The sequence below is a fragment of the Trachurus trachurus genome, assembly GCF_905171665.1.
Source record: "Trachurus trachurus genome assembly, chromosome: 24".
NCBI lineage: Eukaryota > Metazoa > Chordata > Actinopteri > Carangiformes > Carangidae > Trachurus > Trachurus trachurus.
The window spans coordinates 13,721,145-13,746,416 of record NC_139910.1 but is presented as its reverse complement, the minus strand read 5'-3'; the positions used below and the strand labels follow the sequence as shown (position 1 = coordinate 13,746,416).

At 41.6% G+C, this 25,272-nt stretch overlaps 1 protein-coding gene across 1 annotated transcript in view; it reads right to left on the bottom strand.

Annotated features, from left to right (window-relative positions):
• Positions 1-25,272, bottom strand: part of syne1a (spectrin repeat containing, nuclear envelope 1a) — a gene marked incomplete at its 5' end in the record, with an annotated part of 127,628 nt that overhangs the window by 85,045 nt on the left and 17,311 nt on the right. Inside the window, 39 exons of the mRNA XM_084001067.1 lie at positions 35-196; positions 293-498; positions 1,005-1,117; positions 2,404-2,611; positions 3,459-3,662; positions 4,059-4,160; positions 4,278-4,460; positions 5,173-5,331; positions 5,831-5,984; positions 6,275-6,454; positions 7,685-8,340; positions 8,468-8,621; positions 8,736-8,908; positions 9,139-9,262; positions 10,498-10,685; positions 10,949-11,047; positions 11,519-11,746; positions 12,509-12,665; positions 13,353-13,513; positions 13,600-13,740; positions 14,373-14,537; positions 14,628-14,795; positions 15,387-15,551; positions 15,635-15,743; positions 15,850-16,058; positions 16,203-16,364; positions 16,663-16,797; positions 17,435-17,599; positions 17,837-17,995; positions 18,662-18,838; positions 19,011-19,154; positions 19,565-19,717; positions 20,389-20,553; positions 21,031-21,236; positions 23,239-23,335; positions 23,589-23,757; positions 23,994-24,106; positions 24,324-24,488; positions 25,005-25,142. Coding sequence (XP_083857193.1) covers positions 35-196; positions 293-498; positions 1,005-1,117; positions 2,404-2,611; positions 3,459-3,662; positions 4,059-4,160; positions 4,278-4,460; positions 5,173-5,331; positions 5,831-5,984; positions 6,275-6,454; positions 7,685-8,340; positions 8,468-8,621; positions 8,736-8,908; positions 9,139-9,262; positions 10,498-10,685; positions 10,949-11,047; positions 11,519-11,746; positions 12,509-12,665; positions 13,353-13,513; positions 13,600-13,740; positions 14,373-14,537; positions 14,628-14,795; positions 15,387-15,551; positions 15,635-15,743; positions 15,850-16,058; positions 16,203-16,364; positions 16,663-16,797; positions 17,435-17,599; positions 17,837-17,995; positions 18,662-18,838; positions 19,011-19,154; positions 19,565-19,717; positions 20,389-20,553; positions 21,031-21,236; positions 23,239-23,335; positions 23,589-23,757; positions 23,994-24,106; positions 24,324-24,488; positions 25,005-25,142 — 6,716 coding nt within the window. The remainder of the gene's footprint in view (positions 1-34; positions 197-292; positions 499-1,004; positions 1,118-2,403; positions 2,612-3,458; positions 3,663-4,058; positions 4,161-4,277; positions 4,461-5,172; positions 5,332-5,830; positions 5,985-6,274; positions 6,455-7,684; positions 8,341-8,467; positions 8,622-8,735; positions 8,909-9,138; positions 9,263-10,497; positions 10,686-10,948; positions 11,048-11,518; positions 11,747-12,508; positions 12,666-13,352; positions 13,514-13,599; positions 13,741-14,372; positions 14,538-14,627; positions 14,796-15,386; positions 15,552-15,634; positions 15,744-15,849; positions 16,059-16,202; positions 16,365-16,662; positions 16,798-17,434; positions 17,600-17,836; positions 17,996-18,661; positions 18,839-19,010; positions 19,155-19,564; positions 19,718-20,388; positions 20,554-21,030; positions 21,237-23,238; positions 23,336-23,588; positions 23,758-23,993; positions 24,107-24,323; positions 24,489-25,004; positions 25,143-25,272) is intronic.

Genomic DNA, 25,272 nt, shown 5'->3' with positions numbered 1-25,272 from the left:
TATAACCTGTGACCTCACACCCACGTATAAATACCTTCTTGCAAGCAGTTCCTTATGGAGGTTTTCCATCCTCTCCAGCTCCTCTGTGGTGTCGGGGGCTCCTTGCTGGCTCTCTTCCCCAAAAACAGGCTCGCTCCTGAGGCTGAGCTCCATCTGCCGCAGCCAGTCTCGTAGACCCTCCACACACTCATCAAAACTGCGAGGGAAGTAGGCAAATTACAGTTTTATTGAAATTCCTTTACATAAATAAATAAATAAATACAAGGCATGTCAAGAGAGAGAGAAGACTCACTTTTTCAGAAGGTCAATACTCTCCTCCAGGTCTCGTTGGCTCTGAGAGCAGCTGTCCAGGTAGTTCCTCCACTCCCTCTGACAGGAGGAGAGATGCTCTTGGACCTGCGCTACTCCAGCTTTGGGCAGGTGGAGTTGGAGACTCTCGGCCTCCTCGCAAATCTTAGAGAGACGCTCCTCGCCCTCCGATGTCTGCCTGATCAACACCTGTGGGTGCAGGAGTAACAATAACTAATATGTTTCTGCAAAATTTGACAGTCTCAGATCTATACGTACAGTGGAAAACATGTTCAACTACGAGGCTTCATGAGCACATAACTCCTTTTGTTTTTACATTTCTGCAAATGTTTCTATTGCTTTGTCATTTGTTTTAACATTGCCATTTTCTTAATTTCTCCTTTGTATCTTTTATATAAAGCACTTCGATCATCACTCCAGATGTTGTAAAGTGCTATATAAATAAACTTTGATTGATTGATTGATAAAACACAATTAGTTTGAGTGAATATCTTAAAAACAAGCCAACATAGCCCAGGCAAGTGTGGTTGTATGTAGCATTTATGATGATTTATTATGTACAGTAGCTGATGATGCTTTTATTCTAAGGTCAATAGAGGAAACAATGAGAACTGTATACACATCATGCTTAAATATTTACAATGATATAATCAATTTGCATTAATCTGTTTATTAATTCAATATAAAACGATTACCTTCAATCTTCGTAACTTGGCTCCGAGTATGACGACATCTCCTGATTGGTTTGAACACTCTTTCAGCTCCAACTTTAGATCGGCGAGCCAGGAGTGCAAGTCTTGGACGAGCTCTGAGAGACGAGAAAGATGGCGACAAGTTGAGAAAAAAAACAAACAGATGTGTGGTTAAATGAAATTTAAAAGTAAAGGGACCAGCGGTGAGGGAGCGAGAAGTGGAGATGTTGTTGAGGCAGATGGGAAGTGTGGGCGTGTCCACGCTGTGCAGCTCCAGGTTGCCCTGGCAACAAGCCCAAAATGCCTCCCTCGAGATCGGCTGTGACGGGAGCGACATTACTCTCCGAGGCACAGGTGTGTGTCTGAGCAATGAGAGCGCAAAAGGTATACCAGACAGTGTGTGTCAATGAAGTGTGGGCTGTGGTGGGCGGGTTGAGTGCACTCTGGGGAAAAATGTAGGATAATCAACACTAAATCTGTTGCACCACTAAAATGAACAAATGGCATTGCATCATGTAGTTGTGTTGTGTTTCATCGGGTGATTATGAGATTTTAAGTGTTATTAAAATCCCAATTGCTCCTCATTGGGGTGTAAACCATTGTGGCTTCATGAGTGCTGTACTGTTACATGGATCACCCAGTGCATTTGACTGATATTAAGAAAAACAAAGCCGCTGTGTATCTAGGAAGCTCGACACACTCTCTACTAACACTGATGTCAAATTTAGTAGAATAAACTTCTTACTGAGGTAATGAAATATTTTTTTAGATGTAATTTCATACTGTATTTACGTCTTAGTTTGAATGTAGAAGACAAATATTGTATATTACGAGATTCAAGTTAATCTGTTAGAGACAGGTGGGACAGAGGGAGGTTTGAAAATCAAACAAAAGAAATTCTTGTTTTTGTTTTTGGTCTTTTTTTCGTATTCTTGCTCAGAAGAAACTGTATGCAAATCATCTATGGGAGATCTTGTGGGAACAAATATGTAAATTATTTTTCATGTGTTTTAAACTGGAACCTGTCTCCATAACCAAAAATGTATTCAACGTTTTAATTGATGTATTTGATTTAACTGCATGTCTTGAATTGGGGGAAGATGGATAGGTATTTATGATGATAATAGCTTTTAACTTGAGTACTAAGACAAATAAAGTTGTGTTGTATATTGAAAACTGTACTGTAGGGGTTAAGGTTATCCTGTAAGTTACTTATTATCTTTCTTATTTATTGTTTAAAACATGTGGTGTTAATATAGTTTATGTTGTTTTTGGTTATTTTCTCCTTAAAAGTCAGTGAAGACAGAATACAAAATAAATCCCTCTTTAAAAGAATGTAATTAGACATCTCAGAGATTACCACAGACAAAACCCACCCATGTTACAGTATACTATATCTTACCATTAAAGTGAAGCTGCAGCCCGTCCTGCAGGCTGCCCCTGGTTTTGGCACAGCGCTGAGCAACAGCCTCTGTTCGCTTGGCAATGGAGGTGAGGTCGGAGGAGAGGCTTGACAGCTCCTGGGAGGGATGTGACCTGCACAGGGCGGTCAGGGCGTCTCTGGCTGAGTCCATGTCTGCCCTCTGTTGTTGCACAACGCTCTGCAGGTCCTGCAGTGAGAAATAGGAGACTGTGACTTCATCATTTAAGGCTATAATGTGGTAGAAAGGGCAGAGTGAGTTCAGATTGTGTCTTTCTGTATTGATGGTGAAACAGCAAATGAAGCAGCATGTGACTTAAACCTCCACTGGAGAGGAAAAACTAGTGTCACATGAAAACATATCTGTGTAGAACAATGAGACGACTGTGTCCTTCCTCAACGTGTTTATGTTTTCTTGAAAGTGTTGTCACCTCTTTTTGTTTTTCTGATTTAATGGCACTTAACTGGAGAATTGGCACCACCAGCTGTTTATCTTAATGACCAGCTCCCAATATTAACATAACAGTGGTGGAGGGAAATGTGCAAGAAATCTTCCTCCTGCCAGTTTTATTGAAATGCAGCTGAGATTTGCATTGCATTTGGACCAAAAGGCATTTACTAATAGTAAGTCATGTATGTATCCTGCAGAAATGTCCTGGAACAAGAGTCTCAGCTCAAAGGACGCTATTAGTAGCTGGGCTTGGCCTCTGACTTCTTAATTTTATTTTGATTGATTAATTCTGCTTTACCGTGTTTTTAAATGTGTCCTTGTGTATTACTTTGTCTCTGAGTTTAAAAGGTTCTATACAAATATAGTTCAGGATAATAAGGGCAGATTCAATATTGTATTTGTATGTTAATGTGTCTTCATATAGAGCATGGTTAGTAGAAGCAACAGAAAAAGGAATAAATACAGGAAGACTGTGTAAACACCAAAGATGCCAGTGTCACATTTCTATTTCTATGTATTGTTCTTCAATTGCTGTGTTGTTGTAACACAATGAAATGGCGATAAATGATCAATGACAGCATCATACCTTGACAGTGCCAATATCTTCCGGGGAAGTGGCTTCGGTGAGGTCGGACAAGGATCCGTCAACCGCCTCCAACCGCTCGGCCATCTGGGACATGAGGTCCTCAAGTCTCTGTTTTTGGAAGCTGAAGTAGGTCAGAGTGTGTTTGGCCTGGTTGTACACCTCCTGAGCATGGGCCATTTTCTTCCTCAGGTCTGACTCCAGGACCTGGTTCAATCAAGACATTTGACAACATCATACAACAATGTAGATGTACACAAAATGCAAGCAAGAGAACAAACAGTATGTCAGTCATCGTTTTTACATAATGTGGAATAGTGCTTCTTCATATGTAGTATTCAAACTCTACACTTGTGCAATTCCATTGAAGAAGTAATGCTGTATTTACATTGTCTTTCATTGTCTTTGACCACAACTCACCAAACACCAAAGTCAGACATGCACCAAAAAAGAAAAATCCCACTCCATAAAAACCAGAAATGACCAAACAATACAACTCAGTGTAAAAAACCTACATACCTTTTGCCAAGAAGATGAGATAAAAAAAAATATTCTTTTGCACAAAGGGCAACATGAAATATTTTTCCTGTGCAGCGTGCTCACCTGCATCTGTAACGGGGTTTCCTGCAGTTTGGCTCGCTCCTTCAGCTTCGTCACTCTTTCCTGCAGGTCGTCCAGCTTCTGCTCCCTCTTCTCCACCTCAGCCTGTAGAAACAAAGTGTGCAACACGTCAGTACATCACAACAACCACTATGAACTTAGTCTCATTATGACACACAAACAATCATTATTTATTCACTCTTTCCTACAGCGCGCTCTGACCTGAAAGGTGGCGAGCTGGGCCTCTGCCTTCTCCTTGTCACTGAGATTGGTGACGCTGTCTGTGAGGTCAGCGATGGAGGTGGCGGTCCACTCGTTGATGTCCTGCTCCGTGGCCTTGAGGTCGTCCCACAAGGCCACGCAGTAGCCAAGTCTCTCTGTGTTGGTTTGTATCCTCTCTGAGATCTGAGGGAAGAAAGACCAGCAGCAGTCTGTTTGAGCACAGAACATATAATACATCTCAGTCAACAGGAGACGTGCGATCTCTCTCTCGTCGTCTTTGTGTTTAGTTTTCTCTCTGTCCCCCCTTTAACGAGGGATGGTTAGCTGTACTGGGAGATGGGAGAGAAACGGGACTTAATTGGTTTGACAGATGTGGCGTTGAGAAATGAGAGAGAGAGAGAAAGAGAATGAGAGAGAGAGACAGAAAGGCAGATAACGTGTCTAGACTTGTTTATATTTCTGTCTCATTTGTGACAGCTGAGCAGCCAACTAAATCCCACAAGAGGAGAAAATGGAAGAAAAAGGGAAAACAGACAGAAATAAATATCTGTTTGGCATAGCCGTGCTGTACTGTAGATGTCATAATTGAGATGTTTTTCTTCTTAGTCATAGTAAACAACACACAAATGTCCTTATTCTCTTCGTACAGTAGTTGTTATCATACTTAAGTTCCACACCTGGGCAAACAATGTTGACAGTTTTTTAAGAAAATCCACGGAGCGTCCTGTCACATGTGTGTCAGGATGAGGAAAAATTCATTAACATCACAAAAGTCTGAAAATATAATTTAATTATGTCTGACTGAGTAGTGCCAGAATGTGAATTAACAAGGATTTGGTGAAATAAAAATAAAAAACGACTTAGTGAGCTCTGCTGTCAAGACCGCCTCACTCACCTCCAGCCACTGGTCCCTCAGCGTCTCCATGTCTCTCTGGATGGAGTGAGTGTCAGAGTTGGGAACTTTCTCCAGCTCTCTCTGCAGGTCTTCGACGGTACTGATGAGCTGGTCCATGTCTTCTTGTTTGTCCCTCAGCTCAGTCTGGACAGTCTCATGCTGGAGGGACAGAGAGAGGACGGCAGAGGGAATGACAACAGGCCACCACTAGAGGGAGAGAAACTGTACAGAGGCTGCAGAAATGAAGCTGAGTGTCTGACAGTTTGATGTGATATGTGATAGGCAGGTATAGAGGTAAATATATAACTGCAGAATTACAAAGTGCAGTCATTTCAAGAAAGAAAAACAAATCAATCAGTCCACTGAATTAAAGGATTAAATGTTTCTTTAAGGGATTAAAACATAAATATTCATATTTTGCACAATAAATCATATAAAACACCAGAAAATAAACATTAAAAAATGAGAGTGAAAGGCCTGTTTGGAGGCTCATAGATTTAAAGTCATATTTTAATTAAGCTTAATACATAAACTTGAACAGTGCTATGATATATTATTATATTATATTATGTTTGAGATGATAAATGACAGCTACAAACAAAAAAAGCAGAAAAATTCCTTTTTTTTAATTAAAGAAAAAACCTAAAAAGGTTCTGACCCGTGTGAAAGTCCGTTTGGCCTCCTGAGCGTTGTGATTGTGGTCAGGCAGATTGTGAGCGACACCCTGGCCGTTTTCCACAACAGTGCTCAGGACCGACTTGAGGTGCTGAAACAGACGAAGGAGATCTACCACAACTCCGCTCTGTTCCTGACTGCATGAGAAGAGGAGAGGGAAAAAAGGTCAAAACCATAATTTGTGAAGTAGCTGTGTTTATTAGTTGGGAAAAACCCCAACATATTCGACAACTGCTGTTAAATCTGCTGTGTTTTCCATGTTGAAATGATTAAAAATGATTAATCAGATCTACTTCTGCTCAAAGATAACAGCCTGCCTCTTCAACGTTTACTCAGCAGGACCAAAGACAAAAAAAAAAAACACAGCAGAGGATTTTAAATGAGATGATGAAGTCTAAATCCCATCTCTGTCGTCTCCCCTCCTTACCCGTTGGCGATGAGAGTCCTGACATTCTCCCAAGCTGTCTTCACCAGCGCTACCTCCCTGAGAGCCTCCCCAGCCAGCTCGCTGTCTCTCTGGGCCAGCTGGCTTCCCTTTTCCTCCAACCACTGCTGAGAGTGCTGCAGGGACTGGAGCTCATCCTCCAGCTGGACGAAGAAACGTAGCCTGGGAGAAGCAGATGCAGATGAAAACAATGGGGATCACTCGCCTAATTCCAACATAATATCTGTAATTTTTCAGGAGATCAGATTTAAATGGATTTGTCACTCCAAGGTTTGGCTTCATTCATTCATTCATTCATTCATTCATTCATTCATTCATTCATTCATTCATTCATTCATTCATGGTACAGTATGTTCTTGAAGAGTCTGGCACACACTGGATTTCACATGATAAATCTGATAGTGGAAAAAGTGGATTCAAGAAGCTCATTTTGAGAACAACAAAGCTGGCACAAGGAAGAGCAGTGGTGTTAAACTGCTGGTACTGCAATAACAAAAGCTCTGTGAATGTGTTTACTAGAGAACAAGTGTTTACACCAGTGTTGGGCATGTTACTTTTAAAAAGTAATTAGTAATAGTTACTAATTATGAGTTAGTAACTGAATTACTACATTATAAAAGCAACTAATTACGAGGACAAGTAACTATTGCGTTATTTTTTTCAATATAAAATGCTCAAATTATGTCAAATTACTTGGACTTGCGCCCCTAACCAACTCACTCAGTATTCCTCCGCACAATACTGTGTGAGTTGGTTAGTTCCAGATAAACAACTTTTTTCCGGCTAGTTGATGGACTGAAAAAAAAGTGTAGGTTATATAAGGTACATTTTAACGGGTATATTATTATTTTGTGACGGGATTTCTTGAGTCATGTAACGGCGCATTTTATTGTCAGTAACGGAAACAGCGTTATAGAGGGTTCCTACACATTTGAAATTTCAAAATCCCATACTTTGTCCAGACCCTAATTTCCAGACTTATCGGTAAAAAAAAAATCAAATAAACTTTAGTAGTAGTAATTAGATGTGTACCATGTAAATAAATTGTGAAATAAATTTTATTGTATTTTATATATTAATTTTCATTATTCTGAATTTGTATGCCATTATGTCACCAAATAATTTCCAGGTAGGTACAATAGCGCATCCAAAATAATAAACCAAAATAACTTCAGGTAAGACCAAACCCAGATAAGAAATAAGATGAATATACTGTATTTCCATACAATAGTTTCCATTTTCCATACTTTACTTGTATAAAATCAAAGTCCATACTTTTCCATACTTGCGTAGGAACCCCGGTTATACAGTAACGGGGGGAAACAGTAACAGTAAGTAGTTTTCACTGTACTGATATGTGACTATTCATCCTCCATACGATCATGTTCATACCTGTTCTGAAAAGCCAGGACAGAGCTCTCCCTGGCGCCCTCCTGCCTCGCCTCGTCCTCCAGGTTCTTCAGATTCTTCATCACCTCCTCCCTCCTCTCCCTGAAGGAGCTCCACAGGGCGCCTAAAGCATCTGCCTCGCTCTGCCTCCATCCCACGCCCCTCTGTACTTCCTCCAGAGCCATGGTGAGGGCCACCGCCTGTCCTCTGCACGACGTCCTTCCCTGATGATGGCTCGTGTCTCTGGTGCCTCGCCACTCCGCCCCACACAGGTGCAGGTGCCCTTTGCTGAGCTGCCCGTCTAACCCGACCGCCTCGGCCTCGAGCCGGGCCACGTCTTTAGCCACTTCCCCTATTCCGTAATGCAGCTCTTCGGCTTTGGAGCGATCCCAGCTCCCCCTTCCCTCCACGGCCTCGTGGAGGCGGTGCACAGCCTTAGCTGCCGTTCCATGTTTCTCAAGGAAAGCGTTTAATTCAGTCAGGCACTCTTTACGTAGGAGCAGGAGTCGCTGGGATTCTCTGAGGGGCTGCAGGCAGTCCTCCTTCCAGCCCTGGAGCTGCTGCTGGGCCTCAGGGGTGGAGCAGCAAAGTAGGGAGGACTCTCTTTGATGAAGCGTCGCTCTCAGCGATTCAAACGCCTCTAGTTGCATCACATGCTCCTGCAACAAGACGGTTTAATTTGACTAATTTCTATAAGCTCTAACGGCAATCAATATAAATGAATTGCTCTGGTACTCAGAGTCTATGAAGGACATCATTGTCAACAGAAAAATATTGATTTGTCACCTTCAGCTTAGTAACCGCGGCCTCTAGAACATCGATGTCAACCTGGGAGGAGCTTCTTAAGACGGACAGGAAGTTCTCACTCCGTTGGGTCAGAGTGAGCAGCGCCTGGTCGAACAACTCCAGCTGTGACAGCTGTGACTCCAGTAACTCGAGCCTAAAGGAGTTTAGAAGGGTTTAGAAGAAGCATATGAGAGTCATTAGTGTGGAGACTCTTTAAAGCAGAGATACAGATGTAAACTATCCGTATGATAGTATATCATAAATGCACAATTGCCTGTGTGATATGCTGCTCTTCACAGAGGTGAATCTCTCCTGTAGCTGTGCCAGATCATCGCTGAGCTCGTGGATTCGAGCTTCAGGTGCTGTGGGATACAGACACAGTCCAAGATTCGCAAGTCCCTGGAGGAGGACCTCATAGGACTGTGTCTCATCCTGCATTTCCTGCACAGGTGAATAAATATTTTGAAGTTATAGAAAGCAAAACTGTAAAAAAAAAAAAAAAAAAAAAAAAAAAAAAAAAAAAAAAAACATGCACACACTATAATAGGCTGGGCCAAAACCAAATTGCTGGAGCTGATGCATACATTCAAAATAAAAAAAACAACAACAGTCCAAACAACAAATAAAAAAAAACAAGATAAAGAAGAATAAATATAAGTGAAATGATTGACCTGTATATTCTGTAGTTCATTCCTAAGCTTTACTTTGTCTGCAGAGAGCAGATCGGTGTCTGGACAGCAAACAGCCTCACACCTGTCCAGCCAACTTTTCATAGACGAATTCTCCTTTTCAAACCTGTAGAAAGAAAAGTGGCATTTATTCAAATCAAAGACATTTCATGCAGCATCATCCCTAAAATGAATTGTATAAAGGATGATTTGACAGGAGGTGGATACCAGAAAATGGCCTATAATCATCATGGCACAGACAGGCACAGAGAGGGATACTGTCTGAGAGTCATTTTTTATCTGAACATGGCTCAGTATCAGTGACAGGGTCATAATCGGGCACCCGTATCTCACCAGAGCACTGGGCTCTAAGTAATCCCTCATACATACACCTGCAGGGGAGGAGACGAGGTCAACAACAGAGAATCACAGGACCACACGTAAGTACACTGACACACATAAACCCAGTGGAAGTATAGCAGTGGAAATACAAATCAGCTAAAGAGTCACTGGCTTATAATAAATACTAAAAGGCTTTGGCATGTTAAACAGTTACCACAGTGACTGGGTTGTTTTTTGTCCCTCCTGAATAGTGCAAAGAATAAGAAACAATTGCTCCAGTCAAGCCTATTGTTTGAGCAAAGAAAACGATAATAAAAGCATATTATTAGAGCAGGAATTCAAAGGCTGACAGGGGATAAACCGAGTCAAAGACAAGATCTCGCTCCGCCACCTCACACTAAGATTAGAGAATGATTCAGGCAATAAAAAAGGAAATTGGCAAAGAGAGGAGGATTCAGCAGAGAGAGCACATGCACAATAAAAAAGAGGCATGTCTGTGTTTATACAATTAGAATAAACATGTGTGTGTGTGTGTGTGTGTGTGTGTGAGACTCTGGACCCGAGCTGCCAAGGAAATCAGCGAGAATAATATAGTAATAAACTCATCTGGCAGCCAGTGCAGTACAGTAGATGCTCAAAAATGTTTTACTATGAAAGCTTTTCACATTTCTATTGCATATTTTCAGCATATTTCCTGTGTTTGTTTGAAGTGAGAAATACAAGAAATACTCAACCACACACACACACACACACGCACACAAAAACTATCAGCGAGGAGCTTGCAATGCATCCTGGATAAGATTTGAAGTGAATAAACAGAGCCATCTTCACACAATAACAGAGACACGCTGCGACTTGTTTTGTTATTCTGCTCTGTCTTCTGATCTCTGCAAAGCTGGAGACGATGGTTCAAGCCTCGGTGTTCAAAATGGCAAAACATTCAGCACGATGAGAAGTACACTGGGGTGTGTGAGGGGAAACACAGGTGGATGTTCAGACCCGCCTTTCTGTCTATTGTACCTTTGCCACAGGGCTAGAAGGCTCTCCAATGTAGCTTGCTTTTCTGCAGCCTTTCCCACAAACTCCCCCTGTTGCTTCTGGAGGTTAGCCACCTCTTCCTCCAGCTGGCTGCCCTCTCCCAGCCTCTTCATGGCCGAACACAGAGCCATCAGCCTGGGCTTCAGCTGCTCCACAGCCTGGCAGACCTCCTGGAAGACACGGAAACATATTTGTCATCATCTCAGCGGAGGATGTATAACCACAATGGCTACAAAATAAAAATAAACTCTTGAGGAGAAGGCATAGTGTGAAGATTGTGCGACTGTGCTTAATTACAGAATTCACGATCACTGACTGTTGATTAACTAAACTTCACAAAAACCTCAAAGACCTCAAAATTTTAAAAACACAAACACATGCAGCCTGGTATTGAGGTTGTAGTGGATTAGACTTTGTCTGTGTTTAGTCTCACCATGTGACTCTGGAGGATTTTGTAGGTCTCAGATGATGATGAACAGTATGTGATCGGACAGTCAAGCTTCTCGTCAATATCGTTCATTGTTTTCTTGACCTGACAACACAGAAACTTAAATTCTTAAAAAAAAAATTTAAGCAAACTTTTAAAGCCCCCAATACTTTCTTAAAGGGCCAGTTCAACATCTTGGCAAATTGGCCCATTGCCATAATCCCTATAGTCATAGCAGTAGGTTTGTTACCTTTATTTGTCGGTGCAAGCTATTTTTTTAATGTGCAGGTCACAACTTGTCCACGAGAGCAGTTTGGAGTTGTTGGATTGTGTATTTGATGATGAGTTTGATGAGGGAAACCAAGAAATCCCATTAGCCTCTGTAGTGTAGCTCTGAGCAGCTCGCGGCTCTGCTCCGCCGTTCTAAAAACAGCTTGCACCGACAATTAAAGGTAACAAACCTACTCCTAAGGGATTATGGCAATGGCCAATTTGCCAAAATGTTGAACTGGCCCTTTAAAAAAAAAAAGACATGAAATCACTTGTATAACTTTGATATGTTGCTACTGTAAATACCTGCTCAAGATTGTCGTTGTATCTCTGCCTGTAGGAGGCGCTCTGGTTGAGTTGTCCTCCCAGCTGCTCCACTCTCCCCTTCAGCTCATCCCAGTAGCGTCTCATCTGGGTGAGTCGTGCCCGGATGCGTCCAGCCTCTCCGGGGGTCACAAACCGGGACAGGGCCTCACAGTCGGCTTCCATGTGACCCAGGGCTGCTTTTCTCTCCTCCAAACCCTTCCCCACTTCCTGGAGGGATGTAACAACACGAAAAAAAAATGTTAGCAAGGAGACGTATGCAGGGAAAAGTTGGAGGGGAAAAAATACAATAAACAAGACAAGAAAAAGATTTTAACCTTCAATGAATTATTTACTGTATCTGCCTGGGAGAAAGTGCTGTTTGTCAAGTACATGGAGGTATATAAAATTTAAGTGTTAAAGTAGAGTAGAAAAGAAAAACTGACTGCGCTCCTTCTGCCAGTGTATGCTTTCAAGCTTACAACAAATCATATGGCCGCCTCAGGATGTTGCAAAGTCCCGTTATCCCAAATTTGTTTGACTAGATTTTCCTCCAGACCTCTATGACACTGACAAGGCTGAGGTCTGGCTTGGCAAGATTATGTTTTCTTCAATATGATCAATTTATTTTCTATATGCTCATCCTTTGCCGCAGCACTGACCCAATTTCCCCCTGGGGTTAGATTAAAATTTCATCTAATTTCATCTTAATCTTAATAACCCTGAGGCACTCCCCGATACTGTACGGGACAGACACAAGGCCAGAGAGCAATTTTCGACTTATTTCACTTCGAGCTAAGAAAAAATAAAACTGCAGATGATGCGAAAATATTTGTGAATATCAGAGGATTATTGAAGGGTAAAAACTGTCACTGTGCACTGTGCAGTTCTTGTTAGGGTAGAGACTTGTCTAGCCTATGAAGGGCTGATATGAAATTGGGAAAGACGCCAAGATGATGAAAAATATATTGCAGAAGGAAAGACATGACATACCTCCACTCGGCTGATGTTTTTGTCTAAAGGATCCAAGGAGGAGGTGGAGTTGATGGACTCGAGCTCCTTCTCTTTCTCACGGATCCACAAGGAAAGTGTCTCCGATTCACTGCTGAAACGCTCCCACCACACACACATCATCTCCAGCTGGACGACACTGGAAGACGCAAAACATTAGGAAAGTTTCCTCAGATGTACTGTACGCATGTCTAGGAATGAGAACAAACAAACACATACTGGCATCTGTTTGCCAACAGCACAGACGCCACATGACAGAAAATATCAACGTACTCTATTATTATTATTATTATGTGCTTTTTTTCCCCCCAGACTCTTGACAGTCGTGGTGCATCCACTTAAATGAAATTGCTTATCAAAAAGGCAAAAGGAATGATATTTTTTGCTGTCAATGTGTGGACGGATCTGCAATTTTACTGTTTAAAAAGCCTAAAAGCCCTGCATGGTGAAAAAAAAGTGCCATTTTACCATCATTTTTTAAATTATGGGTGTAGACTAAGGAAGTTACAGGACACTCAATAATTCCAGGAGCGTAATTCAAGGGGATGGAAAATTAAGGTCAGGATCAGGATAGTACCATTCAGCTAAAAATCTCTTTTACAAGTAAGCACTGGCCAAGATGGCAGTCATACAAACTAGAAAATATAAAATACCACATGACAGCAATGTCAAGTCAATGGCTTCTCAAGAAAAACAACCACAGATCTTCTTCACCACATTTTTGATTATATACAATATATATATACATTTTCAATAGATATAAATGTGTCTTACTTTAGATCTTTCTGCAGATTATTTATTACTGTCATCAGAGAGTTATACTCACTTCTTGCTGAGGTGGTCTTGAAGTTGTGTGACTGCCTCTCTGGTCGACTGGGCCTGCTGGAGAAGAAGGGTCTGGTTCTTTGGGCCGAGCTGAATATCTGCTGCCTTCTCCAGGAGGAGACTTGCTCGCACACAACCCTCCTCAGCTCTCAACAGGAGGTCCTGCAGGCAGAAGAGGAGTCAATACATTGAGGCAAATGCACAGTATATACACTTTATGCATAAACTCACAGTCAGGAAAAACTCACCTTATTGTGCTCGAGTTCAGTTCTCTGGCTGTCCAGGCTGTTGAAAATGAGCTCTTTGTGCAGCTCGTTGTTGGTGTTGCTGATAAACCTCCAAACAGTTTCTCTCTCTGCTTCAAAGTTCTGCCAGGAGCTCAGAGTGGCCTTGAGATGGTGAAGAAACAAAACAGTAATATCCATGGGTAAAGTTTCATAGAGAAAATATTTTATGCAAACAGAGGTGATGGATACTGGACTTTTAAGAGGGGCTCAATGCACCAAACTTGGACATAAATCACCTTGTGTGCGGGCATACCTTTTCTTTTTTTTCTGGCATTTTTTGTATTGCCCTGCACCTTAAACAACGTGATGTGCGTATAAAAACCTCCTTCTTCTCAATAAGTACAGTTTTGTGCCATGAGCGGGTGGTGGTGAGTGTTGCTTGAAATCATCGTGTTTGCAAGACAAGAGGTTATAATACACTCGCTATGGGAAAGCACTCCTTTAAATCAGTGAACATAAATTGTAAACCTAATCTATGATATTCATTCCAGCTATTAAACGTGTTCCTGCAGAAACATGTTAAGTTTCTGATTCATTAAATTAAGGACAATGGTAAAAGTGTATAAACAAATCCCAGGAGAACAGTCGCAAACAAATTGCTTATGTTCAATACAGACCAATCGATGATCACAGCAGGGGTGTGTGTGTGTGTGTGTGTGTGTGGATGATCAATGACACTCACACATGCAAACATTAGCACATTGACATGTGACAGAAATCAGGGCTCGGTCTACCTGCAGGTTGTGCTCCTTTGCCTCTATTTTGTGATCGACCTCTCTGAAAGCTCCCTCCAGCTCCTGTAGAGACTGACTAAGCTCCTCCCCTTTCTGCAGCTGGCGGCAGTGGGAAACCAGAAGCTCTGCCTCTCTCCTGTTAGCATGCAGCCGCTTAAGGTGGTGCTATGAATCAAGACACATATACAAAAACAACGTGTCAGATGATGTGATCTAATTATAACATTATATTCATTCTACCACCTCTGCACACACCTGGTGAATGAGGTAAAGTTGTTTGGCCTCCTCCAGGCCTTCAGCGTCAAGGATCCTGCTGATCTGCTCCTCGGCTTCGCTTCGTGCTCTCAGAACCTCCTCCAGAGTCCCAGTCACCTCCTCCCTCAGCTCCTCGTACTGGAACATGGCAGAGCCCTCCTCTCCCCACTGTGAATGAAGGTGGCAGGGGATCAGACAGAGGCATTGCATTGAGAAAAACACAGGGGGAGAGACAGGTGCATCTGGTAAGTCTTTCATTTAAAGGTCGCTAATTACGTGAAGAAATAGCCAAGAAATAACAAGTAATTGCGTCTTAATGTCTAGAAATAGCCTTTGAAATATGGGTCAATTTCATAGTAATGTCGAGAAATAAAGCCAAGAAATAACGGTCAATTGCAAGGACTTGGTGGAGAAAATTCTGGCCTTTCCCAAAAGATTCAAAGCATGAAAAGCATGTGTAATCTTTTGCCTTTATGAAAAACATGACATTAGCCTTAACCAAGTTTTATCATAAAAATTGAAACACTTTTTTGAGATACTGAATTTTAGGTCTTCATTCAATGTAAGCCATAATCATTACAAATAAAAGAAATGTAATAAATAAAGACGTGAAATGTTTCATTCTGTGTGTAATGGATCTATATAATGAATTATTCTCACTTTTTTAATTGAATTACGGACATAAATATGCTTTTCAATGATATTCTGATTTTATGAGATGCAACTATACATTTTAACACAAGATTATCTTAAGAATACCTGACAGAGTGAAGAAAAGAGCGCCCGCAGGTCCGTTGAGAGTTTGGCCAGGGCTGTTCTTTGTCTCTGGACCTCCAGTTCAGAGCTAACCTCAGACAGACTAGCAAGGACGCGTTTAAGCCACAATAAGCTCTCCTCGCGGGCGTCTACTGCTTCCTGCAGCGCCTGAAAACAATAGAAGCACGATAAAGGGAATGCATGCAGTCGAGCTGTGCTGAGTCAGCAGCCACCACAGTTTGCTGGCTCACCTGAACAGCAGCGTTCACTTGCTCCTGATGACTGGGATTTCTTGCGGTCTCCCTCAAGAGCCTCACCTGCCTCCTCTGAGACGAGACCCAATCAGAGAGTTCACAGAACCTAGAGAAAGAAATAACTACTTTGAACCCTCTCCTTGAACTCGGTGATGATAAAGTAAGACTTACAGATGTTGGAGATGCTGTTAGGACTTTCAGTCGGCCTTTACCTCTCGTTCCACTCTTTCCATTTATCAGGGTTCTGCTCCAGTTTGAGGTGAGTGCTCTTAATTTGCTCCGTAACCTCTTCCACAGCCCTCCTGGTGGAGTCGAGCGTTCGATAAGCCGGGTCGTTGTCAGGTAATTTGAGACACAGATCCTCCATGTTTCTAATCCTCTTCTCACACAGAGTCAGAGGTTTGCGTTCTCTGAAGAAAGTCTAAGAGATAAGAGAGAAGGAAATGTTAAATCTTGAGAGGCTCCAGACGGGTGAGGATGGAAAATGGTTAAGTGATTTCATCTGTCTCTCAATCGTTTTTTTTTAATCTTTTCTTAAATTTCTACCAAATCCGGGGAGGCTCACTCTGTGTTCTTTGATCACTCGCTCGCTGGTGCAGGTGCCAGACAGCGCCCGCATCTCTCTGTCCAGCTCTGCTCTGCAGTCTTGTAGTATCACAGCCACTCGGTTTCGTTCCACCTCCACCTTTAAACGGAGCAGGTGAGACGGCGCTTCACCTTGAACATCCTGTGGTGAAGACAGACAAAAACATGTCTAGATAAGACATTTTGTGTAATGTATGAGTTCTGGTCTCACACTGTATCATTTCCGCAAAACTGTCCGGCACTAAATATCCCCTGGAGAGACGGTGAGTAAACAGAGTGGGTTGTATTCTCATCTAACTAGTACAGGTTAATTGGAAACACACTGGAGGACACTCTATCAAAGCCCAAGGTCCTTCTGGTTGAGTTAATGAAGTATCGGCTATGCGCCTCAAGAGATGTGCAGTAATTAGTGAGAGTGTTAACGCACGGCGACCTCTGACCTTCCAGTGTTTGTGGAGCCTGCGGACAGTCTCTTGCAGGCCCTGTTGTTCCTCCTGTGGTAGGATGTCAGTCAGCTCGTCACACGCCTTCAAGAACACACTCAGGAGCCGCTGATCCAGCTGGCTGAAGAAATCCTGCGTTACAAAAAGTAACATTACAAAAGTGAAAGAAGCAGGAGACAAAATAAAATACAATACAGGTTAATGGTGTACACCCTCACACCACTGAAGTTCAATTTCAGCTAATAGTCAGAGCTGGCCCAAGGAATAAGCGAACTAAACACCTGCTCAGGGCCTGTGGCCACTAAGGGCCCCCAAAGAGCAATTAACTTTTTAAAGCTATAGTGCGTAACTTCTGTCGACCCCTAGAGAAATTCTGCATAATTACAAAAACCCTTATTTGTATTTGTTGCACAGTGCTGTTTATTTAAAACAAGAAAAAGTATGTGTTTACAGTAAATGTAGTTTCTATTGGTTTATTTTCTTACTTTTAGTAGGCCTGGATAACATTCAGTACCTTACTTTTAGCTGAATTTGGTAGCATTTCAGACTAAAATCCATTAATGGATTAAAAACATGCCAGGCTAGCATGATGATTCGTAATTACAGATTAGAAAAAATGAAATAAATTTAAAATAGGTGTGGAAATGATCAATAATCAGTATTATTGGCAGTAATAGAGGGCCCCAAAATGACATTTTGTTCAGGGCTCCATGGAGGCTTGCTCCGGCCCTGCTGATAGTGAAGATGAATATTACAGGTTTGGTCTTACAGAGTGTTTCTTCAGCAGCTCGTCGGCGTCTCCGGTTTCTCTCAAGCAGCCCTGAGCTTTCTTCAGCACCCTCTCCAGCTCTAGTCGTGATTCCTCGAACCTCCTCCTCAGACAGTTGTTGGCCTCCTCCTGCCGTCTCCACTCCCCGACCTCCTTCAGCAAAGCCTGAGAGGAGGGACGGTAGGCAGTAGGTGATTGTAATTGGTCTCCTTGGTAATATTGTGTAATTACATTATTTGTCTAACAAGAAGCAATGGAACAATAATGAGACACATGTGCATTGTTGCCTCCTGGGTGCTTCAGTGCTCTTGTAATCTCATTTATGTAATCACTGTTGTGGGTAATGATGTCGTTGTGTGGCATTTGGGTGCGTGTAGGTAGACGCACGTTTACAGCTCTCACCTGTGCTGAGACTTGGATTTCAGTGACTCTCTTCTGCAGCAGCGACATGTCGAAGTTTCGGAGCACCTTGCTGGAGGAGAGCATCCTCTGCAGGGTGTGGTGGTTCCTCTCAATCACTGACAGACACCGTTTACAGCTTTGCTGCTGGTTTAACAAATCCTAGAGACGTTGTGGAAAAATCGGTGAAACAAAAACCTTACGCTACTCCAATGTCATTAGTTTCACTTGACACAAAACTGAAAATGAATTTATTCTGACGAGGAGCGAGTAGTGTGGATTACAGACACAAATGCCAGGATTATTTTGTCTCATGAGACAGACAGACTTTAAACAAATCCACAGTCAAATCCCTGGTTTAATCTAATTATCTAAACCACTTATTTGACAGTAAAAATAATGGTCAGCGGACATGAAATATTCATCAAATACACCGACACCACCCTTGGGAGCAAGGTCTATCCAGAATGCAGTATTTTCTTTATTAATAGAGATATAAAAATTACGAAAATCATTGTATTATCTTAGTTTATGCCTTAGTTTATGTCAATAGCCGGCCGGTGAAGATAAGCCATGTTGCTATTGTAGTTAGAAAATGGTCATTTAAAATAATACATAATAAACTAATAATAATAAACTAATGCCAAATCCCTCCACAGTCTGAAGACGTATCTGCATTTAAGGGGTGTCCCATTTCTAGGGTCACAAAATAGCCCTTAACACTTGAATTTGAGTGCTGTGTACACCAGTGCAAAATGATAGACAAAACTACTAAAGTAAAAAAAAAAAAAAAAAGGCTTTAATGCTTGCATTGCTTTCATAGCTGACCTGCCATTTTTGCTTGTTCTGGGTCTGGACCTGTGACTCTGGGTCTCGGGCAGCAGCGGTGATGCGACTGGCCCGCTCCAGGGCTTGGTAAAAAGCAGTGATGTGTTTCTCCATCTCCTCTAACAGCGGTAGAGCCGCATGACATTCCCTCACAAGGGAGGGACATCGCTCTCTCACCTGGAGGCAAATAAGACAGGCTATTAAACAGTGACACAGAAAGTGACAAGCGGGTGTAATTAGGATATCTTAAAGAAAAAAAACGTCTTCAAAGAGAAACGTTGCTATCAGCAAAACACTCAAGATGAATTTCATGCCACTTCTGAAATCGTACTCTTAAAGCGACACCGACCTTACTCAGCTGACTTTTGGCTGCTGCCACAGTCGCCATGACCCTGGCGGCCTCGTCCTGTGGTGCGTCCTTAGCGAGGAGCTGAGCGCTGCGGGCAGCCAACTTGTATTGGGTCTCCATGGCAACAACCTTTTGCTTGGTATTCTGGGATGACACGTGGAGGCAAAGGGGTCATCCTTAAACTAAACACGCTTTCATCAAAACTGCTTTTGGCATTAGAAATTATATGTCACACAGTTTATTTTTTTAGTGCAAAAGCTTCAAAGTTACTGTGAAGACAAAGAGTTAAAAGGACGTGGGTTCAAGTAGAACCCTTTCTATTCTTTTGCTGATTTTCTAATGTGCTCAGGTGCAAAAATAATTCCTAAATGTCAAAACTTGCTGTCATGTACCTTAGAATTGAGTCTAAGGAAACACAATAGGTCTGAAACACTGACTGGACCTCACTGGCACAAAATAAATGTTATCAAGAAAACAGTGTCCTTGTCAGTATATATTCTACTTGTCTAGTTGTCCTGCTCTATTCAATAGTAAAAGCGGTTTGTTTTCCTCACCTCCACATCCTGCAGAAAGCCTCTCACACTGAGGAAAGACACTTGAACAGGAGCATTGAGTTTGGCCTCTGCTGAGTCCAGCAGCTCTTTCAAGGCAGAAACAGCCTTCAGATGGTCTTTTCTCCACTTCTCCAACTCATCTGCTCTGGCGTACTGCAACAAATGAGAGATGATGAAGGAAACTTTCCTGCTCTTCAAATCAGTTTACTATCATTTGACCATTTCTGCTTTTTCATAGACATACTGTCATGTTGGTAACACTTTATTTGACGCCTATCTCTAACAATTAACACATTATAATCATACTTATAATGAGTTATAATGCAGTTATAGCACTGTATAACTATAGTTATAAACACTCATAAATGATCACAATACTTTATAACAATAATCATAACACTAAACATTTTATCATGACTTATAAGGTCAGGTATAATAATGTATTATTATTGTTATTAACTCGCTGACAATGCCCACATCGATAATGCTTTATAAATTCTTATAAAGGCTTATAAACGTGTATAACTATCATTATAAACACTCATAAATGATCATAAGGCTTTATAACTATAAGCATAACACATTATAGAGCCTTTTATAATGGCTTATAAGGTCAAGTACTGTATTTTAATACATTTATAATGCTCTATAATGTGTTTTGCTTATTGTTATAAAGCCTTATGATAATTTATGAGTGTTTATAATGATAGTTATACAGTGCTATAACTGCATTATAACTCATTATAAGTATGGTTATAATGTGTTATAGAGATAGGCGTCAAATAAAGTGTTACCGTAATGGTATTTGTTTTTTTGTTCGTTACTTGTTTGACTTTGAGGAAGAGGTCTCTCCACCGTCCATTCAAAAGAAGTAGCTGTTGTTTGAGATCAAGTGACACGGTCTCGTCGCACGTCTCAATGAGGAAATTCCCAGCGTCGTTCATGGCTGCGTGCTGATCCATCCAGTGGCTGAGATTCCTGAAAAACTCCTGAAAGAGCGACAGGCTCATTAAAAAGGGAAAGAAAGAAGCACAGACAGAGAGAAATTAAGAGAAACAAAGAACAAAACAAAGACGGAGTGTCAAAGAAAGAAACAAAGACAGCTAATCAAAAAAAGAAACAAAGAGAGGGATTGAAAGAAAGGACAATAAAAAAAACTGGGGTAATTAGCTGTCTAATCCTTGGTGGCGACGTGAAACTGAGGTAACCATGGCAATGCGACAACTGGTATATCCTTGGTGGCTTGTTGTAAGTCAAGGAGATCATTTGATACATGAGTGGAGACTGTTAATAGAATTCCTCTCAGAAAAGTAAATGCTTGAAATTGGGCTGACGAGTGCAACTACTCGGGAGGCTTCAAACAAAAGCATGTATGAGGGGACTCGTAATCTGTGTAAAGAACAGGAAAAAAAAAAACTTTGAGAATATAATGGGATTTCCTACAATACTAAGAGTCACTCTCGTACCCGTTTGGCATTTTCAGACTGGCTCAGGGCTTCCTCTCCATCCTCCAGCCAGGCCTGTAGGGAGGCCACAGTGGAGCTGTACCTCTCCCAGTTGGATAACACCTCCTCCAGCATGCTCCTCACACTGCGCACCTCCATGGACAGACTCCGCCACTGAGTCACCACCTCCCGCATGAACCTGCGCACCCCCGTCTCGCCCTCATCAACTGAAAGAGGGGAGAGATACATTAACAATGAAAGGAACAGGAATATAAAATTAAAAAAAAAAACAGACCCACTGCTATTATCTCTGCTTCTGTTTCTGCTTATGTGCACAACACTTGTTATCAATATTAATAACTATCAATAACACTGATAATGCTCAAATTGCTTGTTGATTGATTTTCTAAAGAATAAAATGCATTCAATTGTCCACTTTGGGATTTTGCACCTAATGCTTTGGTCTGTTAACCTGTTTTGTTTTGTTCTTTCTCTTTGTTATGGTCACTGCTGATTTTGATACCGGAAGAACTTTTGTTTTCTTTGTTGTTGGTTTTTTTGTTTTATTGTACTTGCATGTGTATGTTCTTCGTTAAGTCAGTATTCTGTCTCTCTTAGCGTAATTTCTTGTCTTGGTCTTCTGTGCTTCTTCTATGTGTCTTTTTTACTATTACAACAACCTGCCTGGGGACTACAGACAGAAATTAGCCAAGGCTATCCAGCATATTATTTACATATGTACAATGTTCAATAATATTAATATGCTTTGTCCCCAATCTAAATAAATAAATAGCTTGAAAAGTGTTGCTTATTATTGTTACTGTTATTATTAGGTCCATTCATTGTGAACTATATAAACTTGCCACTTGTGACCGCTGTTTGGCAAAAGTCTCATAAGCCTCACTTTAAGGCTGAGGACAGATGGTGCATACAGTATTCATTCATACAGCCGGCAGATGAAGAACACAGTGAGGCTGATGGAGCTGCACGCTGTCATAGTCAAATCTTTGACCCAAAAAACTCACTGCGAGGAGATGTATTATCGTTGCTTGTATTTCATTCCCTAGGTGGTGAACTCTCCGGTCTCAGAAGTCCTGTACCACAAACTAAACTCTGAGCCAGTTTCAAACAGACATTAATCAACTTGCGCAGCGAATTACTGTTACATATCGAGCTGCTCTCGCTTTCCCCCGGTTTACTACTTCCCGAAATACACCCAAATGAGCTCTCTTCCAGCCATTCAGAGCTCATAAGTGCTAACAACCAGCAGGGATCATGAATGTGTGGCAATGGAGCGGGAGGGGGGGCATTTAATTTTGTGGATTGACCAATCAAGCCTCAGATGCCCTGAATTCTTGCCACACCTCACGTCTCTGCTGCTCTGCATACCCTAAAGCAGCACACCCCTGAATCCAACAAGCTAGCTGTTTTGCGCCCAGAGACATGCAGAAGTGGAGCAGCCCCTAACTAGCAAATGGGGTCGTATTCCCCACTGAGAGCTGAGAGTGAAGGAACCTCATTTAGCTGTAGCCTGCAGACTCTCCCCTTTTTACCGAGCTGTAAAACCAGACAGGGGCAGACTGAGCAGCTGGAAGAGAAAGCCTCATTGGTTACTGAGCTGTTGACAGTGGAAGATAAAGTTGAGAAATGGCGATACGACGGTGAGATAGTGTCTGAGAGCACACTCCAGGAGGAATCCAGGGTAAAAAAGGACAACAATGAAATTATTGTTAGGCAACGACATATATCACAAGATGACACGATTGTGAACCATCAGTGATTTTGACCTACTATTTATACCTTTGTGGGCATTTTACCGTATTGTACAGTTTGATTGCAATGTGGGAATTTAATGTAATTTTGACATTAATGACTTTATTTGCAAGGTATGCGATCAATAAACTAGTGATTATCCAATTTCCAGAGCATTTGCTACTTCACAACAAATCAATATTTTGATATAAAATGATATGTAAGACCTTTTCCAGACTCTTGTTGTCTGATTATTCAATAATAACATAATGACAGTCTAAACTGATGAATTAATTATTTAAGCTAAACATCCACACATAAAAACACATGTTTTGTGTTATCAATCGGAGTCAGTATCAGTACATTAAAAAAGAAGGGGGGTTATTTTAGAGTTTCCTTCAGTGCTGCTCTGTATGCCAAATATCAAAGCTTGAATTTAGTATTCATTTATATTTCCCTCATATTGTATTCACTCACCTGAGCTGTCAGTGTTGACATAGGCCTCAGCAGACTGTTTCAGGGACTGGAGCAATGCCTCGTAATTTTCAAAGAAATGTTGCTTCTCCACAAATGACTGATAAAAGCAGAGGTGAATAAGGAACAATTATAACACGTGAAGTGACAATAACGACACTACAATGGAAATACAGTGATAAAACTCACAGATATGTACTGTAGCAGGATATAGGTTTAGTACCTTGTGACTTTAAACCGTAAAATGAAACTTTACGTGTTCACTTTCAAAATCTGTAGTAAGTAAGTAACTCCGAAGAGAAGATAAACATTTCAGCGTATCATGTGCATGGTCACTCAAAGTCTGAGCTTACAACATAGTTATGTAGCATCAGTTCCACGGACTCGTGTCGGCCATATTTGATGATCCATGATTTGAGCTTGGTCTCAGCTAGAGAGAGGAAGGCCTGCATGAGGTGTTTGTTCTCCAAGAACTCCATCTTAGCCAGGTGGATGCTAGAAGACGTAGAGACAAAGTTCATCCTACAAAAAAGACAAGAGTTTGCAAAAAGATATCAGACCTACAGCTTGACCCCCACATGCTGCTTTTTTCTATGAAAGAAATTCAGCTTTTTCATGGAAACAGCAGATAGTGAAATCATGCCAAGTGAGGTGGTTATTTTAACTCTGATATCAAACATTTCTCTCTTTTAAAAAAAAATAAAATAACAATGACAATGACTTCTATATTCAGGGCTATATTTTTAAGACTTCCTTACCTCTCAGCTATGTCTTGAAGCTGGTCAAGGGGGACAGGGACTCCATCAACACTTCTGTCCTTATGGATCCTCTGAATGACCTGCTGGTGACTCTCCAGTCTCTTTAACACATCCTGCAAAGTGTTAATACATAGAGCAAATATCAAAAATCTATTTTCTGGTCAGAAAGTACTAGATCGAAATGCAAGGATCTTCACTGCTGCTGCTGCTGCTCATAGTGAGTATTATTTTACAGGCTGCTGCCTCTATCTATCTGACACCTTTCTGCCCTCTGAGATTTGCATAGTCTGTAAGGTGATTTGCATCTTCTGCATAGCACCGCGTGCTCACCTTGTGCTGCTCCAGAGCTCTACGGACAGTGTTAGCTGTCACGTCATGCGCTTGCTGGATGATGATCTCTTCTCGCAGGGCTTCTTCGGCTTGGTGCAGCCATGCCCCCACCACGTTGAGCGGAGCAGGGAGAGACCTGTCCAGCTGCAGATGCCAGTCCAGGAGCTGACATGCAAAACAAACAGGGGTGGAAAAAAACACTATAAAGAAGATTCATTATCCAGTTCAGTTTGTGGTGCATGTGGATAGAGCACAAAAGTGAAAATACAGATAAATGAGTCACAATGTAAACTGATGATCTCATTCTGGCTATAAACACACTGCAGAGCATCTTTGCTCTTGTTTAATCAAGTGTTACATGAAAATAGATTATCAATAAGTGGGAGGCACAAATTACAAGGTGAAAAGATTAAACAGAAGTCGACTCAGTGTGGTAGACAGTTGCCCTGGGACTCTGAATCTCACACAACAACAACTTGTCTTGTGTCTCCTGTTTTTATTATTGGTCTCCACTGACTGACTGCAGCTTTGTGTATGTTTTCTTTTTCTATCTTCCAATTAGTGAGACAAGAAGGAACATGGTAAAATAAATAATAGAGAACAGTAAGATCCCACAGATCCCAGAGACATCATTTATAAATTGCTGACAGAGAGGCTGATGGCACATCCATCTCGTCTCACCCTGTTGGAGACCCTCTCCCAGGCTTGTTTGACCAGAGCCTGATCCACAGTCAGTATCCCGTCTCTCTGAGTGGACTGTAAAGCCGCCTCCACCTGCTTCCTCCTCATCTCCAACTGCACACGAATACTCTTGAACAACTGCAAAGATAAAACACAACCCAACACTGCACATTAAATCAGTTCATACCTCACACATCTCTTGTTTTTTTGTTTTTTTTTGGTGAATGTGCAAAAATATTCAAGTTCAAAATAGAGTCATCAGAGTAAG